This window comes from Peromyscus maniculatus, chromosome 20 (genome assembly GCF_049852395.1).
Source record: "Peromyscus maniculatus bairdii isolate BWxNUB_F1_BW_parent chromosome 20, HU_Pman_BW_mat_3.1, whole genome shotgun sequence".
In the NCBI taxonomy this organism is placed as follows: Eukaryota; Metazoa; Chordata; class Mammalia; order Rodentia; family Cricetidae; genus Peromyscus; species Peromyscus maniculatus.
The window spans coordinates 64,401,924-64,419,653 of record NC_134871.1 but is presented as its reverse complement, the minus strand read 5'-3'; the positions used below and the strand labels follow the sequence as shown (position 1 = coordinate 64,419,653).

Sequence of the window (17,730 nt, the reverse complement as noted above, 5' to 3'; positions counted from 1 at the left end):
TTCACATAAACAGAACACTTAGCACTTAAATACCTAGGAACTGTAACATCTATCTTAAGTAAAGTCAGTCAGTATAAAACCTTAACTCCCTTCCAGTCCTGGAGAAAATATACTTTGCACCACATTTGTCAAAGGGAACCAGAAGGAATAGCTGAACTGCACAATGTGGAAGAGTAATGGTTTGAATACATGTTATGGTAGCATCACTTTGTGCCTGGGGAAGATGCCCAATCTGCTGTCGCTGGTTGATGATGAAATTCACCCTATTTAATGGACAGGCTAGCAGAAAACAATAACTCAAATGCTGCTTTATACCATGTTGTATTAAAATCTACTGCAAAATAATCCCCCCAAACTAGGTTGTGAGGGTAGTGCAGTAGTTGAAATCATTCAAGATCTGGGACCATACTGCCTGGGTTCAAAATAAATTTCCGCACTGAATATCCACGTGGCATGGAGAAGGGGTAAGATACCCTCCCTAAGCTCAGTGGCTGTTCAAGGTTACTTAGTGGGGAAGCACATATATGTAAAGTCAATGAGGTAATGAAGTGAGAACCAGTTGAGTATTAGTTAAGATTGGAACTAGGAGAAGGAAGAGGAGGAGGAGGAGGAAAAACACGTGACTCTTTTGTAGTACTTTGAGTGATGGATCATTACTCTCATCATTCCTTTTATCTTTTCTTTAACACATTCTCTCATCCAAAGTACTTCCCAATGTGTATTTATGTGTATATGTGTAGAATAGCATATGCAATATGGTATTTAATGTACCTGTATTTCTATTATAAATATATTACAGCACATGTAATATAGAATCATATTAGTATTTGTATAGTATGGTTACATGTAAACCTTATTTTATGTGTGCATATGTGTATGGATATATTCACCTGTAAATGTTATTTTGAACAGATGCAATGTACAGTTATAATAATATAAATCGCCATCTAATGCACTACTCCAAATAACAAATGACATGCTTGAAGTGCTGCTTAGCCAGGTTAAGAGTTAAAGAAACGAATGGAAAGGACCTCTAACTATTTCTTAAATAATAAAAGAATTTTTAAATTTAAAAAATTGTTAATTTTAAATTAAATTAAATTTTTTAACTAAAAGTTTTTAAAAATTCTAATCTGTGCTAATACTAATAACTTGACCTCATTTCATTACACTACCGATCTCAGAAGGACAAATCAAATAGCATTGCCCCTGGCATTTAATCAAACTCCTTCAGGTAAATGATGGAAAAATGGTATTTTAATAGGCACAGAACATTATGGCAGGAAAGTCATGGGGACTGTGTGGACAAAGGGGGTGCATGTCCTGAGGAAGAATAAACAAAGCAATAGAAATAAAGTAAAACAGAACTAAAGAATCTAACACTGAGTGGCCACTGGAATAGGAAAAAAAAAAAAAAGAATAAGCCCTGCCTGTGGTGGTGATGTCTGTCTATAAGAAATGTCCTTAGTGTCTCTCAAGTTCACTGTGCTTCAGTCCAGGGTCACTTCCTAAGTAGTTTCCATGCTTTAGTATAGAATATTCATACATTTTTAGAAAATGAATATAATTAAATATAATACATTTATTACATACTATGAATTTTTTACATTTTGGTGGAGATGCTAATATTAGAAGACTAATAGCAAAAGCCATACTCCCTGCTTCTATTATTAAACATCTAGATATTATATTACATTTCTTAAACTAAGGAATCCTTTCTCAAATGTCATACTCTATTTATACTTTTCCAAATCCAACAGTTCTGAAAATTAATTAAGACCGTTGAATCCATTTGTGACGCTATCTGTGGTTAGACCCTCCTGACTTATTAATTTTTTTAGTGAGAACTTATTATTTTGAAGGACCCTGAAATACAATGCTAAAAAATTTAGTGACATTAAAATATTTATGCATGCTAAAGCAAAATGACCACATCTGATTCCTACTATATTTCCTAAAGAACAGAAAAGAAATATACAAAATAATTGCTTCCTCACACTCTTTAGTTCCATCAAATGATCAAACTGCCAGTGTTGGAAGGGTTTTGTTGTTGCTGTGTTATTTTGATTGAAAACGTAGGCAGCAGGGAACTTGGGATGTGTCTGTATGGTGGTCTAGGATGGTGCTCCATCTGGATCATCCGCCCTTTCTAGAGCATGGCAGATTCCTGGTGGACCTCTACGAGATCACATGACCACATCTCTGCTCCCTTCTTCCCTTTCTTACTCCTGTTTCTCTTTTTGATTTCCCATGAAGAACACTTCAATTGTTGGAATACAGTCCAAGAATGGAGACCTGTGAGACTTGTAAATGCTTGTAAGAAAACAAGACAAGAGTCTTGTGACCTCAGTTTCTTCAAAACCATGCAATTGTTCATGCCCTTCCCAGGTATAGCGGAGAAGAGTGAATTTACTTCAGCTGATGTTATCCATATGCCTACGCGACATGTTTTTGACAGGTGTGGCTTATCTTTGTGACTGTATACTTTCTCAGGTGGCCTTTCTCAACCCCCACAGTGTAAATTGTCTGGAGCTCTGAATGAAGTTGGCTATTGCATGAGACTTTATTCTGTCTCATTTTCCTGAACCTCATCACCCAGGTTCACACCACCAACCAGAGCAGTAAACATTCAATAAACCATGTACCCCCGATTTCCCTAACATGGGACTCCCCCTATGGACTCTCACATAAATACAGAAACTTTATGGAAATGTGGTAAATTACATAATTAAATGTTTGAGCCAGTTTCCATCTTCAATGTATAAAATAATGAAAGGCAGCATACAAATTGTCCAAACATGGCATTAGCTTGTTAGGAGGGACACTAAGGCTATGAAGTAGTTCCAATGCCTAGGTGGAGAGAGCAGAGGGGAAATGCAGGTTAACGTTCCCGGGGACCAGCTGCTCCTGGGCACAGCTCCAGTGGTTAAACATCTGGCTTACACCCTTTCATTTGTCAGATCTGCTTGTTCACTGAATTCGTTCATTCTGTTCTTCTATGCCGCGTTTCACAGTTTAAATTCTCTTCTATTATAAAATTCAATGAATTTGTAATTGCTGCTTTATTTCAAGCAGTAAGGAAAATTAAATTATGCTTTTTACTTTGTCATTTTGAAAAATCAGTGAAAGAGAAATAGAAACCTGGCATCCATCACAATATGAATTGTCAAGATCAGTTCCAGAGAGAATAACAAGCTAGACTTGATGTTGTTTATTTTCCAGGTACTGCTCATTGATAAATCTGGCCCTTTCAGAACAGTCCATGATGCAGTAATAGACCAAAAAACTTATTTTTCTTTTGTGTGTATGGGTGTTTTAGTGCATGCATGTATGTCTGTGTGCCACATGAATGTAGTCCCCATGGAGGCCAAAAGAGGACATTAGATCCCCAGGGACTGGAGCTATAGATGGTTGTGAGGCACCATGTGGTTGCTGAGAATTGAACCTGGGTCCTCTGGAAGAGCAGCCAGTGCTCTTAAGCATGAACTTATCTCTCTAGCCCCTATACTAGAAAAAAATAATAACTAAAGATACTTATTATTTTGGTGAAATGAAAATCACACATTCCTTCATTCTTTCCTTCCTTAGTATGCAACAAGCATAGACAATTAAAATCTTACCATATTTTAGATGTTTATATACATGTAATTATAAATTTTATTTCATGTTTTCTATATTTAAATTGAAATAGACCTGTATTTATTTGCTTTTTCTATTTATTTTACATACCAACCATGGTTTCTCCCCCCTCCTCTCTTCCTGTTCTCTCCTCCCACCTCCTTTCTACTCCCCCCTCATCCACTCCTCAGAAAGAGGCAGGCCTCCCATGGGAGTCAACAAAGCATGGCATATCAAGTTGAGGCAGGACTCAGTCCCTCCCCACTGCATCAAGGCTAAACAAGGCATCCCACCATAGGGAATAAGTTACCAAAAGTCAGCTCATGCACCAGGGACAGGTCCTGGTCCCACTGCTGGGGCCCCACACACAGACCAAGCTACACAACTGTCTCCCACACGCCAAGGGCCTAAATCAGTCCCATGCAGGTTCCCTTGCTATTGAAGACCTGCATTTTAAAACACTTCAGAAATATTTCCTCCTCCGGTTTCGTCCTCTAAACATTAACTTAGAATAAGAAATCAAGCACGGAGCAGCTTTTAAGTCTATGTCTCCAGCGAAGCTTAACCAATTCCCTCTCTTAAGTATTATTCTCTCCTTGCTCAAGTGACTTAAGAGACAGATCTCAATCCAACTGCCTTCTTCCCACAGCTGGGAGCAGGACATGGACCGACAAGAATGATCACTCAAGGAACCCATAGGTAGAGTCTGCATGACTCCGTTTTTGCTTTATACACTTGCCCCTTACATCACCATTCAGGAAGAATTCCACTGATAATCCATTACTTCCATTCAGGGCTCATTGCGAGCATGTCCGCTCATCGTAACGGAAATACATTCAGCAAATACACAGCCTGACGAAAGGGCTGTGGGAAAGGAAGGAAGCAGGGCTGGCACTGAAGGTCCCTGAGCAGCTCAGTTGTCTTCCCTCCACATCCTCCCAACAATCCAGGGCGGCCACCGCGGGGTGGCCACAAAACTGAACTAGGAAAAAAAAAAATGAAACAGTACTTACACTCTCCTATGACTGTATATTCCTTCAAAAATAAGTGTTCATGTAACCCAGGCTTGCCTGGGACTTGTTCTACAGCAGAAGATGGCCGTGAACTGCTGAGCTTCCTGCTTCCACCTCCAGAGTACCATAATGTAGGTGTGTGTCACCATGCCTGGCTTCAATAAACACTTCTTTTTTTTTAATATTTTTCTTTGAAAATTTCCAACATGTATGTAATACATCTTTTTTTTCATTTTTAAAGTGTTTTCTTTATTCGTGGAAAATTTCATATAATATACTTTGATTTATTCATTCTTCTGTCCCAACTTCTCCCAGATCCTCCCCCATCTCTCTACCCACCCAATTTCATGTTCCTTCTTACTTTAAAAAAATAAAAAAAGCAACACAAAATATGGAGTCAGTTTGCATTCGTTGACTACTTCTGAGCATGGGGCCTGCCTTGTCCAGTGGTCGATATATACCCAGTGCCACGACACTGAAGAAAACTCACCTTCCTTCTCCCACTGGCTCTCAAACACCCATGGCTCCTTGGACAGGGTGGGAGTTCATGCCCACTTTATATCATGATCATGTCCACATCTCAATCCCTCTCTCCAACTTCCCTGCGTTCCCCCAAACACATCTCCCTCCCAACCTCTTGTTCTCTTTCAAAAAAAAAATTATACCCCATTGAGTCTAATCAGTGATGCCTGGAAATGCACAGGTGTCAAGTCACACACTGAGGACAACCTATCAGTGGTGATGTCCTCAGAGAAAAGTGGCTCTCCTCTCCCCCACCAGCTCTTCAGCCAGAAGTGGGTCACAGAAGCTCCTCCCCACCCCATGCTACAATTCTTACCAACCTTGAGCTTGGACAGGTGACCACAACTGCTCAACTAGTTCATGTGTACAAGAACCATGAACAACAACATGGCATGTCCAGAGGACAGTGTTTCACAGCACTCGTCCACATGCTTTGGCTCTTACATCCTTTCCACTGCTTCTTCTGCAATGTGCCCTGAGCCTCAGTGAATATTCTCAAGCACCTATTTGATGTCTGGTTCCATGCTGAGAGCTAGGAACACAAATGTGGACCTATTGACGTTACCTGCTCCCTTCAAGAAGCTTCTAGTTGAGAAAGGCAGTGTTCATACCTTATGATTAAAAAGATAGTTTTAATAATAATAACAATATGATATAAATATTAACTACAAAATTCAGAGTTTCTGAGAAAGTAAAAAACATGTAACAGGACAGACAGGAAAGAAGATAACAATGACAACTATCATTTACATATTTAGATAGCTGATATAATATTTTATATAAAGCAAGCATAGTTAAAATAGAGAAGTAAACTGTTCCTAAAAAAAATACACTTCATCCTTACTAATATGCTTTCACAGTGCTTGAAGGTTCTTCACACACTACTAGAGGAGAAAGGTAATCAACGGTCTTACCCAGCCATGATGCTGCACACTACAACAATGACTAGCCCAGCAAGACATGCCCACTGGTACATACTGGCATGAATTTTATGGGAATAACCAACTATCTTCTTGTTTTTCAAGGTCTGGTCATATGTTTGTTACTCTTAAAGACTTATTTTTGACTGAACTCAGACTTAGAAGTAGGAGTTCTCAGAGGGACAGCCTACATCTCTTGGCAATCTGTTGCTGGCATTTTTCTTTGGCTTCCTTCATTCTCTTGGCCAACAGTTTAACACATTCTGTATCTTGTTTCTCTTAGTGTGTGTTTTTCTACAGAGCAATACATCAGCATGTGTGTTGCAGGACATATGGAGTAACAGGATGCTGAATCTGGGGCACTCTGGTCCTGGGGTTGGGCCCTTTCTACCTTCTGTGTTTAATGGCCCTCTGAAAGCTTATTGGTGGGCATCATCTTCCTCGGGGAGACTGAAAAGATTTAGGACTCAACAGCTGAGGCACAGTAGCATCTGTCAGTCCAGGAATATTCTTCTTTCCTTTATTTATAATAACCAACTTGAGAAAACTCAATGCATCCTGAAACAGTCTCTCTCTCTCTCTCTCTCTCTCTCTCTCTCTCTCTCTCTCTCTCTCTCTCTCTCTCTCTCTCCAGTTCTACTTGGTCTTTAACAAAAGTGGCCCTTACTTAATAGCAGGTACCATGGGTCTAGATACCTTGCTTCATGAGGAAACCTTGTTTTTTGTTTCCACCATGATTTTGGACCTCATCCCTTCTGCTCTTCACCCAGAGCATCTGCAGCTACCTCTGTGCACATGCACTTCTTGTGGAAAGTATGGAATTTGCACTCATCATTCACTTCTGTGTGTTCCTGGCAGCCAGGGGCTGGGAAGGAGTGTTCAACTTCATCATGATATTGCCAACCACCTAGGAGGTGCCATGAAAAGAACCCAACTACTTTCTGATTTGATTAAAGGCCCAATCCACAATACTGAACTCATGCCTGATACCATTAACTGGGCCAAAAAACTGTGGTTGGCTAGGTCACAGGCCTTAGGGGAGGCTATAATAGAATTATTCTGCTAGAGAGATGTAGAATTAAACTGCTCCCCAAGTTTTTACCTTTATACCCAAAGATCAGTGCATCTCTCAACCTCAGCAGAGGAGGTTCTTTCTGCAGCAGATGGTGATTAACACAGAGACCCACACAGGTGGTGTGCAAAGAATAAGGGACTGTGGAGCACTCAGTTCTAAACAGGACATCTATGTCATACCATGCTACCCTGAAAGGCTCAGGGATCACAGCGGAAAAGGGTAGAGGAAGATTAAAAGACCCAAAGGTAATAGATGTCTGAAGCAAAACAGAATTTGCCACACATGACAGTACCATAGCACAAATGAACCCAAAAGGCTGGGACTGAATGTAAAGGCCTGTATAGGAACAAGCCAACTGAAATCCAGCATGGATCAGGGAGGGAGTCCTGAAGCCCCTCTTGGGTCAAGGAGCTATAGGCAATGGGTGGCTGCTAGGTGAGAGAGAGTCAGTTTTTCTTGGGGATGCTAAGTAGATGCCATGAGTTTTATGTTTTGTCTTGTTAAAAAAAAAAAAAAAAGCACATGAAGTTGAGAGAAGTGTTGGGGGCATAGAGGAGAAATTCAGGGGAAGGATGAGGTTGACTGTTCAAAAGATATTGCATGCGTGTATGAAATTGTCAAATGACAATAAGAAATAAAACCTTTTTTTCTAAAATTGTATTCTTGCTCAAGCTGCAACAGATGTCATTAAGGAAATGTAACACCTTGATTTCTTGTAACATTCCAAATGCAGTGGCTGCATTTTACTAACCCAGGGGCATTTCTACATGTAGATATTGAATAAAAATCTCTAGGTCTAAAGAACGTTCAAGAAAGCATAGCATTAAAGCCAAACACGGTGTTACACAAGATGGCACCGTAACTATTGGAAATATCGGTAAAGTTAACGGAGAGATGACCAAGTTGTTTTAATGTATCTGTGATTTCACTTCAGGGAAGAATCTTCCCAACTCCCTTCGTTGCCACATGTAAATGAATGCCTAGTCTTATTGTAACTACTCTGCATTGCTATCCCCAGGAGGCCTGCTCTTTTCTGAAGGGAAATGGAGAAGAAGCAATCTGGGGAAGCAGGAGGAAATGGGGAGGGACCTGAAGGGAAGGGAAAGTGGCCAGGATGTAATATACTACGAGAAAATAAATTTTTTAAAAAATGAATGCCCACAAGCAAGCCCAGGAGCAGCACGTCAAGGCCACACATTCAGAGGGACATGAAGAGCAGCTGGCTTTTAGAATGAAGGGCTGCTTTTGTGACAGTGCACATACAACTGTCCCCACCAAGCATGGCTCACCGTCACCTCTTTTGTACCTTCCTCCTTACTTCACAAGAACCTCCAGCCCTCGCAGTGCCATGAATCATGCTATTCACTGCCAGAAGAGAAAAAGCAAAGAGGAGAGGATGCAGCAGGGGTTGGGGAAAGGAAATGGTTTGCTGAAGATAAAAAGCAGGCGCCTCTTCCCTCTGGTGGGAAATGAAAAGCCAAGGCCACATGATGATCTCCACAGAAACCCGGCCACCTTCAGCCTCAGAGGAGGCTGAACAGGGCATGGAAAAAGCTGGAGTCGTGAGCTAGATCACTCAACAGCACAGAACAGTGGACACAAGGAAACTGTAGCTCAAGATAGCCAGTGTTTCTGCTTTACACAGATGTCTTCAGGACACAGTTCTTCTTTGCTCCTATAAACAGCAACAGTGCAGCCAAGTGCTGGATTATAATGCTCATCACTTTATGCATTTCTTCTATTTAAAATAAAAAAGCTAGCCGGGCGGTGGTGGCGCACGCCTTTAATCCCAGCACTCGGGAGGCAGAGGCAAGCGGATCTCTGTGAGTTTGAGGCCAGCCTGGGCTACCAAGTGAGTTCCAGGAAAGGCGCAAAACTACACAGAGAAACCTTGTCTCGAAAAACCAAAAAAAAAAAAAATAAATAAATAAATAAAATAAAATAAAAAAGCTATTTAACAGACAACAAGAAAATGATAAAGTTCACAACGCTTTGCATACATTTTTTTTCCTACACACCCGGATCTACCAGGACATAGCTGGACACTCAGTCATGTGAGGGCCAGGGGTATTTCACAGAATGTTGGAGATAACTCTTGTCTTTGAATCAAATCAGTCCTGATAGCCTTTGTAAACCATGGGAAATTTTAGAATTATTTCCAGAAAAGGAAACTCCTTTGCTGTAGAAATGCATGAAGGGTTAATTTATGACTGTTAATGTAAAAAGTCACTTGCTTCTCCCTGAAGGTCACCTTCATCATTCATATTCATTCCATACTGAGAATTCTATGCACACGAAGGTCAAAGCTACCTGAGACTCCTCTCATGAGGAAAAATATTATTTTTTAAAGCGTTATCAATGCACACATATGTAGGCATATAAATATTTATTGGAAAGTTACAGCCCAGTCGATGAATAGGAGGGGGAATAGAAACTGCGTTCTGGGAATCCTCCCTGTGTGGCTGTGTTTGCAAAGCAGGAGCTTACATTGACTTTGCCATTTCTACCTGAGTCTAGTGGGGAAAGGTCAATGTTTCACAGAGCATAAGCAGAAAGAGACCTTGAGCTCTGCCCCAGTTTACTGAAAGGAAGAGAGAAGTGGCCCTTGGGATTCAAGTCTACATTGGGTGGTTAAGCCTAAAACATACTTTTCCTCATTGTTAATCCTTTGCTAGCTTTCCAATAAAGCAGCAATCTATGGAAGAGGGGAAAAAAACAGGTTAGCAGGTAGGCACAGGAGGCACAAAGGGAGCAGACATTAACCTATGAAGCTGAGTTAGAGCTCGAGAAAAAGACAGGATCACAGGCTACACCAGAGTCCACAGGCTACACCAGAGTCTTTGTGTTCCCCTTACCCATGTAAAAAGGCAGACATGTACAGGATGGGAAATACACCCAGAAAGAATGAAAGGTCAAAGCGACACCCTACACGCTCATGTGAAGGGGCCTAAACCAGTGGGCTTTGCTTTTCAGGTGGAAAACACACAGAGGCAGAGCTCTAGATGGAATGGGATAGGAGTGCCACAGTGAGGACGTTTGGAGTTGGGTAGAAACAGGTCGTAGACAAACAACGATGTCACAGTGAAGACAGCAAATGCCTTACATATCAAATGCTGGCACGCGCCTCCAGTCTACAGAATGATTTTTCTAAGTCTGTTATCCTGTTTGCTTTTGCCTTGACTTTTGTCAAGAACAAAACCGGGAAGTGGTAGGCCACACCACTTCCACCTACCTCACCACTGATAATGTGAGGGCAACTCCAAACAATCTGCACCCAGGCCTGGGATACTGTGGGATGCGCTAAGGGCCAGGAAGTCCGGGCATCATGGGGCTTGGTTCAGTGACCTGCCCTACAGCCACTCAATGGACCAGACCCAGGCAAGCAATACCACAGCACCAGTGAGGCTCATACATTTGCCACATACTTTAGCACGTGAAGTCCTATCCAGGGTCACACACTTCATATTTACAGAAAACACATCACAAAAATGGAAAGTATTAAATCCATTTGAGCAATGTGCAGACCAGGCCTCTGTGCAGTGTATCTTATTTCTCAAAGGTCAAAGCATGAGTGTCAAGGTCAGAGAGTTCTCGTTTCTGAAACCATGGTCCAGTTCTCACTTCCATTTCATTTAGGAGATTCAGGGTAAAATCACAATCACAATTAATGTAGAATTTTCTCAAAAGCTATCATCCCAAATTTCAAGTATATTATTTTCTAATATATGTACTTCCTTATGAGTCAATTTTCCTAATGGAAATGAAAAATCTTGATATGATGTAGCCTGGGCTCTATGAGTAGCTTATTCTGATAACTATTTTCAGTCATTAAAAGTAAATCATTTTTAAATAAATTTGAGTTTTCATGTAAGTGTGTTGGGCTTGTGTGTACACATGCAAGTGAACATAAAAAGATAGATTTACATGAGATCTTCAGGAACACTGTCTACCTCCTTTGAAGTAGAGTCTCTCATAGGTTGCCCAAGCCAAAGTGGTCAGCCCTATTTCCATGTACATGTAGACAACAGTAGGTTGTATATACATGTATACATAACAATAATAAATCTAGAAGTCATTAACTCAAAAGGAGAATATAGGCATAGGTGTGGGAGGAGTCAGAGTGGGGAGAAGACAATGGAACTGATGCAAGTATGGAGCGCCTATATGAAATTATCAAAATATAAATATAAAAAAAACAGAACTCTTAGTTACTAGTAAGTTAGTGGTTCGATGGGGAAAACAAATTTAGAGACCACCTAAAGAAGGTTTCAGATGGTCTTCTGAGACAGGCCAGACTGCATTCATTATCTGACAACTGTATGTGTCAAAACAATGGTGTCCAAAAAACCTTTAGAATTTCACAGGGAGGACTTTTTCATTATGAAGCATGTACATGTTTGTATTATCAGATATACATCTGTGTATATTCATGCACACACATACATATGTGAATACACACACACACAATACATATCTCCTAGAGGAGATCCATCATCAATATTATGATTGCATTGGCTGTTTTCTGAACACTACAGATATTGAATATAATCTCTAGACTAATCTATGTTTAAAAATCCAATCTGTACAAAAAATAAGCAATTAGTTTTCAACACTGATATATATTTATGAATGTGTGCTTTTAAAACATTAAGTAATTGTTTTCCTATAACACCTTTCCAACATTATGAACAGGCCTTCCATGTGACATTTGTTCAAACTGAGAAAAGATGAAGTTTTCTTACCATCCAGGCTGTGACAAAGTCCCCCATCCAGGTCCCTACAGCAGCTAGTTTCATGAAACTTTCATTGCGGATGCCCATATAGTCCGTAATGATATATGCTCTGTGGAAACAAACACAAGACATTGCTCAGACTCAGAGAGCTGTCTAGTCAACGCTTCCCAATGCAGCCGCACACTTTCTGCTCTCAACAAACTCCCTAACTATCACCTCACCACATTTGTTTATACATTTGCAAAGGCAAGAGAGAGAGTTCAGAGGGGGTTTGGGTCAGTTTTGATTAGATTTGAATACTGATTGGAAATATAACCATTGCCATGTGCTGTTCATCTTTGAGTTGCAAGACTGACATCAGCTCTTGAACATTTGAACAGAAATACTCAGCAAAGGCCTCATTTCACACTCACTCAAGTGTGAGCGGATCTGAAACAATTCCTGACAGAGAGCTTGAGAGGAAAGATGTGTTCTGTCAAGTTAGAATCAGTGGAAAGGTGCTGGGCAGGGCCTCAGCTGTATCACAGCGGGATAATGTTCAGAATACTGTCAAGTTTTAAGAAAGACATCTGCACAGTGAACTAATGCAAAATTTAATTCAAATATATATGATTTCAATTACTACTGAAGCAATAACCAGAGTGTTTAATGCATTGCTTTAGTTTTATTTAGCTAATTCTTATTTGGTTGTAATAACATAAACTCATAATCTTTCCAACTGAGGGAGAGACAGTTGTTGGGACAGTGACATCAGGGGTAAACCCATGCTGTCTTGAAAGAAGCACTCCCTTTTCTATTTTCCCATGCTAAAATTTTTACGAATTATTACTTTCTCATGTCTCTAGGGAAACTGAGCCAATCAATATCATATGACTAAATAAATAATTGCTGGGAATCAAATCTCTTTCTCCCATTTTTCTTAACTCTAAGATTTTCCATGCTGTTTATTTTAATTTCAATTGTATTCCTCTTCCCAGGAATGATGATACCAAATAATCTACAGTATTGGTAAACCTGCTTCTTCTTGGATTAGTCTCAGGTAGATAACAGCGTATTTGTGGTTTATCTGCTGAAATTTTTAAAGTAGCATTTTGAAATTGCTGAATTGAAAACCATCTTTAATTTGGTTATTTTAACTTCCTGGAGTTCTTTTCAATAGTTCTAGTGCCATTGCTTTACAAAAAAGGTATCTAAATAGTTTTTAAAAAACAACAACAATATCTTATACTCAAAATAATTCTTTTTCTACAAATTTCATTCAACTTTGTTGGAAAGTCTGGAAATGTGTTGAGTTCTCGTGCAAAACTTGTAGCTTTTGATTGAATTTTCATATTAGGTGAGGAAGTATAGCAACAAGAATTTACATGTTCACAGTTTGCAGTTTAAGCAGAGCATATCCATCAACTTCCATCTAGTTAGAGTGACATGTTTTACTATTTGCATTTTACAGATATTGAATCAACAGCAAGAGTTCTGCAACTTGTTCTAAGTAAGCATTTCACAAATGAGTAGGGATAGAATTTAAATATCCCTGCCTCTCATATAAAAGCTCTTAACCATTATTCTATACCTTTCTCCTACAAATATTAATGGAGATGTAAAAACATGAAGAAAATCTATTTTGTCCTTTAGTAAGCAATGAAGATGTAAAGCCCCTGAAGATGAATCAGAGTAAGAAGTCAACATTAGCATTAGCCACTACTCAGAGCTACCACCATGCACTAGAAACCCACTGCTTTGGGCTCACCAACCTGAGTACTTCCAGCTGGAAGCTCCCAAGTGAATTTGCACAGTTTGCTGTTACCCAGTTCAGCACCACCATCCCTGAATAGCTCTGGGGCAATGAAATCCATGCACTATGGAGTATCAGCTTTGGCAACTGTCCAGCATTGTCAATATTAATACCTGCCCATTTTACCAACGAGTTAAAATCATTATGTACTTCAGGGTACATTGAGTGTGTGTGTGTGTGTGTGTGTGTGTGTGTGTGTGTGTGAGAGAGAGAGAGAGAGAGAGAGAGAGAGAGAGAGAGAGAGAGAGAGAAACAGAGACAGAGACAGAGAGAAACAGAGACAGAGACAAAGACAAAGACAGAGAAAGGGAATGCATTTATTTTGTTTCAGTGCATGGCCTGAATATACTTGCAACAGATCAATAATTCAGCCAAGAAAAACTATCATATATGTAAGGTTTAAAAAGTTTTTAAGCCAGGCAGTGGTGGTGCATACCTTTAATCCCAGCACTCGGGAGGCAGAGGCAGGTGAATGATGTGGAATAACCTTTTTGTACACTGTTGATGATGTGTCTTTGCTAAGGCACCTATTATTGGCTTAATAAAAAGCTAAATGGCCACTAGATAGGCAAGAGGCATAGGTGAGAGAACCAGACACAGGGAATGCTGGGAAGAAGAAAGGTGGGGTCTCAAGGAGACCCCAGGACTCGGAGGAGGCAACATGGGCAGTAAAGAGTAAAGATAGTAAAGCCATGAGGCAGAAAGTATATTAATAGAAATTGGTTAATTTAAATTATAAGAGCTAGCTAGTAACAAGCCTAGGTTATCAGCTGAGCTTTTACAATTAATAAGAAGTATCCCTGTGGTTATTTGGGAGCTGGCTGGTTGGACATAAAAATCTGCCTACAGGCAAATCTCTGAGTTTAAGGCCAGCCCGGTCTATAGAGTGAGTTCTACGATAGCCGGGAATACACAGAGAACCCCTGCCTCACAGGGCTCCAGGACGGTAGGGCAAGGTTTTTGGTTCACTGCTAGTTATCAAGCATCTACAGGACGGCCTGCATATAGCAACTGATCACATAATATTTGCTTAACTCATAATGACTGGAATATCCAGGTTTATATGTTATGGATAGGTCCACGTGGATTAAACCTTAGGAACATCAACAAAATGGTACTGAATTATGGAAAATTTACACACAGAGGAAGATGTTAGAGACCTTGACTTCTTGGGTGTATTTGTTTTTTCCCAAACTGTATTTGTAGCTCTTCCATTGCAGGACAAGTGTCCCAACTCACCTAGAGTCATATATAATAGGAGATACGGAAACTGTGCTTCCCTGTGACTGTGGGTATATACCTGCTGTAATAATACAAAGCAGCACAGTTTATGAAATAGCCAAGAGATTTAAATGGGAACATAAAAGACATATGAAGACCTGTGATTATTATTACTTTTATTACTTTTGACAAATACTTTACACATGTGCAGACATGACATAAAAACATTCAACTACTTCATTAACTTGCATATCAATTAAGATTAAACCATGTTTCCTTGTTGGGTTCTAAAGGAGAGATAATTCTTTGATTTTTTTTTCCTTTCAATAATTTTAACTAGATGGGAGATCACTGTAAAAAAAAAAAAAAAAAAAAAAAAACCCTGAAATTGTGGAATTTCACATACTCAGTAGCTAGGAGTAGATTCAGAATTAGTTTTGTTGCTAGAAGGCAATTATAATTTTAGTTCTGTTTGGCACTACAGTTGATTATTTCAATCATACATCATATGGTATTTGGCTGATATTTCCTCTATTAATAGATCTACAAAATCTTGCAGACACATCAGCCTTCTGGGTAAAATTCCTAAATTAATTGCTTAGAATCTAACTTCAATTTTTTTTTCAAATTTTAAGCCAGTCAAACCTATTACAAATATGTGGAGATCACAATATACAGCATCTTGGAAAGCTGAATAATTATCCTAACAGCTCAGCAATAAGAACAGCTAAGGCTACAACATATCTGAAAACCTAGGTGTTCAATGACTGCACTGAATAGGCTCTCGGCTTAACCAAATAGTCAGGTTAACCAAATAAAAGTACACTAAACTGAATTGGCCTTGCAGGTGAGAGTCCTGATCACCAACATTGAAAGTTCCAGTTCCCATCCACCACTTATTTATACTAAATGGGTATAGTCAATGCCAGGTGATTTAGGAGTTGGGTCTCTGAAAGTTTAACAGGAGGCTATAAACATACATCATCAACCCAATACGGATTCATGCTCCACTGCAGACCTATCTGTGGCCAGCTGGATTCATAATGTCACAGCTGTCTCTCCCAGTCATTTTGGGGCAACATAAACAAGATTGGGGGCTTGATACACAAGTAAATCATGGGTAAGGAGTTGACTTAACACTAGCAAAACTCGATGCCAGACAAAGAAACACTTGAAAAAAAAGCTTTAAGTATTCTTAACTTATTGAAGTAAAAATTTATCAACACACTATGCCAGGAAGTGAGCATGCCTCATTGTATAAGCCTCTTCTAAATCTCTTTATGTCTATAAAAAAATGATTAACAATTTTCAGTCATTTAGTTGATCATCATCCAAATTAACACACTTTAGTACTGTTGCTCAAAAAAAAAATCTCATTTTTAAACTATTAAAAGACTTTGGTGAAGCTCAACACACATATAAGGACTTCCTGGCCAGACCACAGCTATGAAGTGATGGATGAATGCTTATGGTCCTGCTATAGATAGTACAGACAGTTGTGTAGAGAACCTGTGAGTGATTGAAAGTGTACATAGCCCCAACAAGGCTCACTGAGAGCCTGCCAGCTCAAATTCCCCAACATTAGCTTTCTATTCCCTCTTACTTCTATATATAAAACATACATATATCTATCCACCTATACAGTGGGTTTTAATTGACCAAACCCACACATTACATCACTTCTTCCCTCTGTTCCTTACCAAACCTCAGCCTATTCAGCAAACTCCATCTGTGTGAGATACAGCCACCCCATCACAATATCAATCCCTCCTTTGTCTTGACCCTCAGCATACAATTAATCACTAGTTATTTCTGAAGGACTCTCAATTCTCTTCAACTATCTGTCATCACCACTATTGATCTGTTCATAATTATTTCTAATATGACATTAAATAGCCTCCTATTTTCCTAGGATATTTCTCAGTTGTAGATTCTTCATGCCATTATGAACTCCTGGGGAAGAAATATGTCTCAATGGAGGAGCTAGAGTCACGAGACCAGAAAACAGTTTTGAAATTGCTATGGTTTAGACCTACCTGTGTTGTCTGCAAAGACCCTTGTGTTGAAGACTTAGTCTCTAGACCATAGCACCCCTGGGAGGTGGTGGAACCTTACAAAGCAGTATTTACTGGGATGTCTTGACATCACTAGAGTCATGTCTTTGAGGGAAATGATGAGCTATGAGATGAGGAACTTGGCTCCGTTAAATATGTCTGCCAAGATGGTTTACCTTGACATAAGCCTCTACTTGTTATATACTAAAACATGCACAACTGTGAGTTTTAAAATACATCTTTTCTCATTACAGGCTGCTTATCCCAAGTACTTAACAATAGGAATAGAAAACTACTGACTCAGCAACCCACCACATGTCCTCAATACCTGGAAAAAAGTTTTCAACATTGATAAAATCATGCACTTTTATTAATATAGCATGATATATATATATATATGTGTGTGTGTGTGTGTGTGTGTGTGTGTGTGTGTGTGTGTGTGCTAATATCACACTGAAATTTATTAATAAGTATAATTAATACATACTGAAAACGTTTTAAAAAGTGAATTCCGCCAGGCAGTGGTGGCACACGCCTTTAATCTCAGCACTCAGGAGGCAGAGGCAGGCGGAGCTCTGTGAGTTCGAGGCTAGCCTGGTCTACAAAGCGAGTTCCAGGAAAGGCACAAAGCTACACAGAGAAACCCTGTCACGAAAAAAAAAAAAAAAGGTGAATTCCACACATGCATGCCCATTTTGATTTACTAACACCCATCCACTACCAGTTCTCATGATGGGGCAGTTTAAACATCTTAGTAGATGTTACAAGATTTAATGAAAGAT

The 17,730-nt window shown here is 39.6% G+C and overlaps 1 protein-coding gene across 1 annotated transcript in view; it reads right to left on the bottom strand.

The window, feature by feature from the left end:
* Tmem117 (transmembrane protein 117) overlaps positions 1 to 17,730 on the bottom strand; it is a 446,256-nt gene that overhangs the window by 198,788 nt on the left and 229,738 nt on the right. The window contains exon 4 of the mRNA XM_076556662.1: positions 11,891 to 11,990. Within this exon, the coding sequence (XP_076412777.1) occupies positions 11,891 to 11,990 (100 nt within the window). The remainder of the gene's footprint in view (positions 1 to 11,890; positions 11,991 to 17,730) is intronic.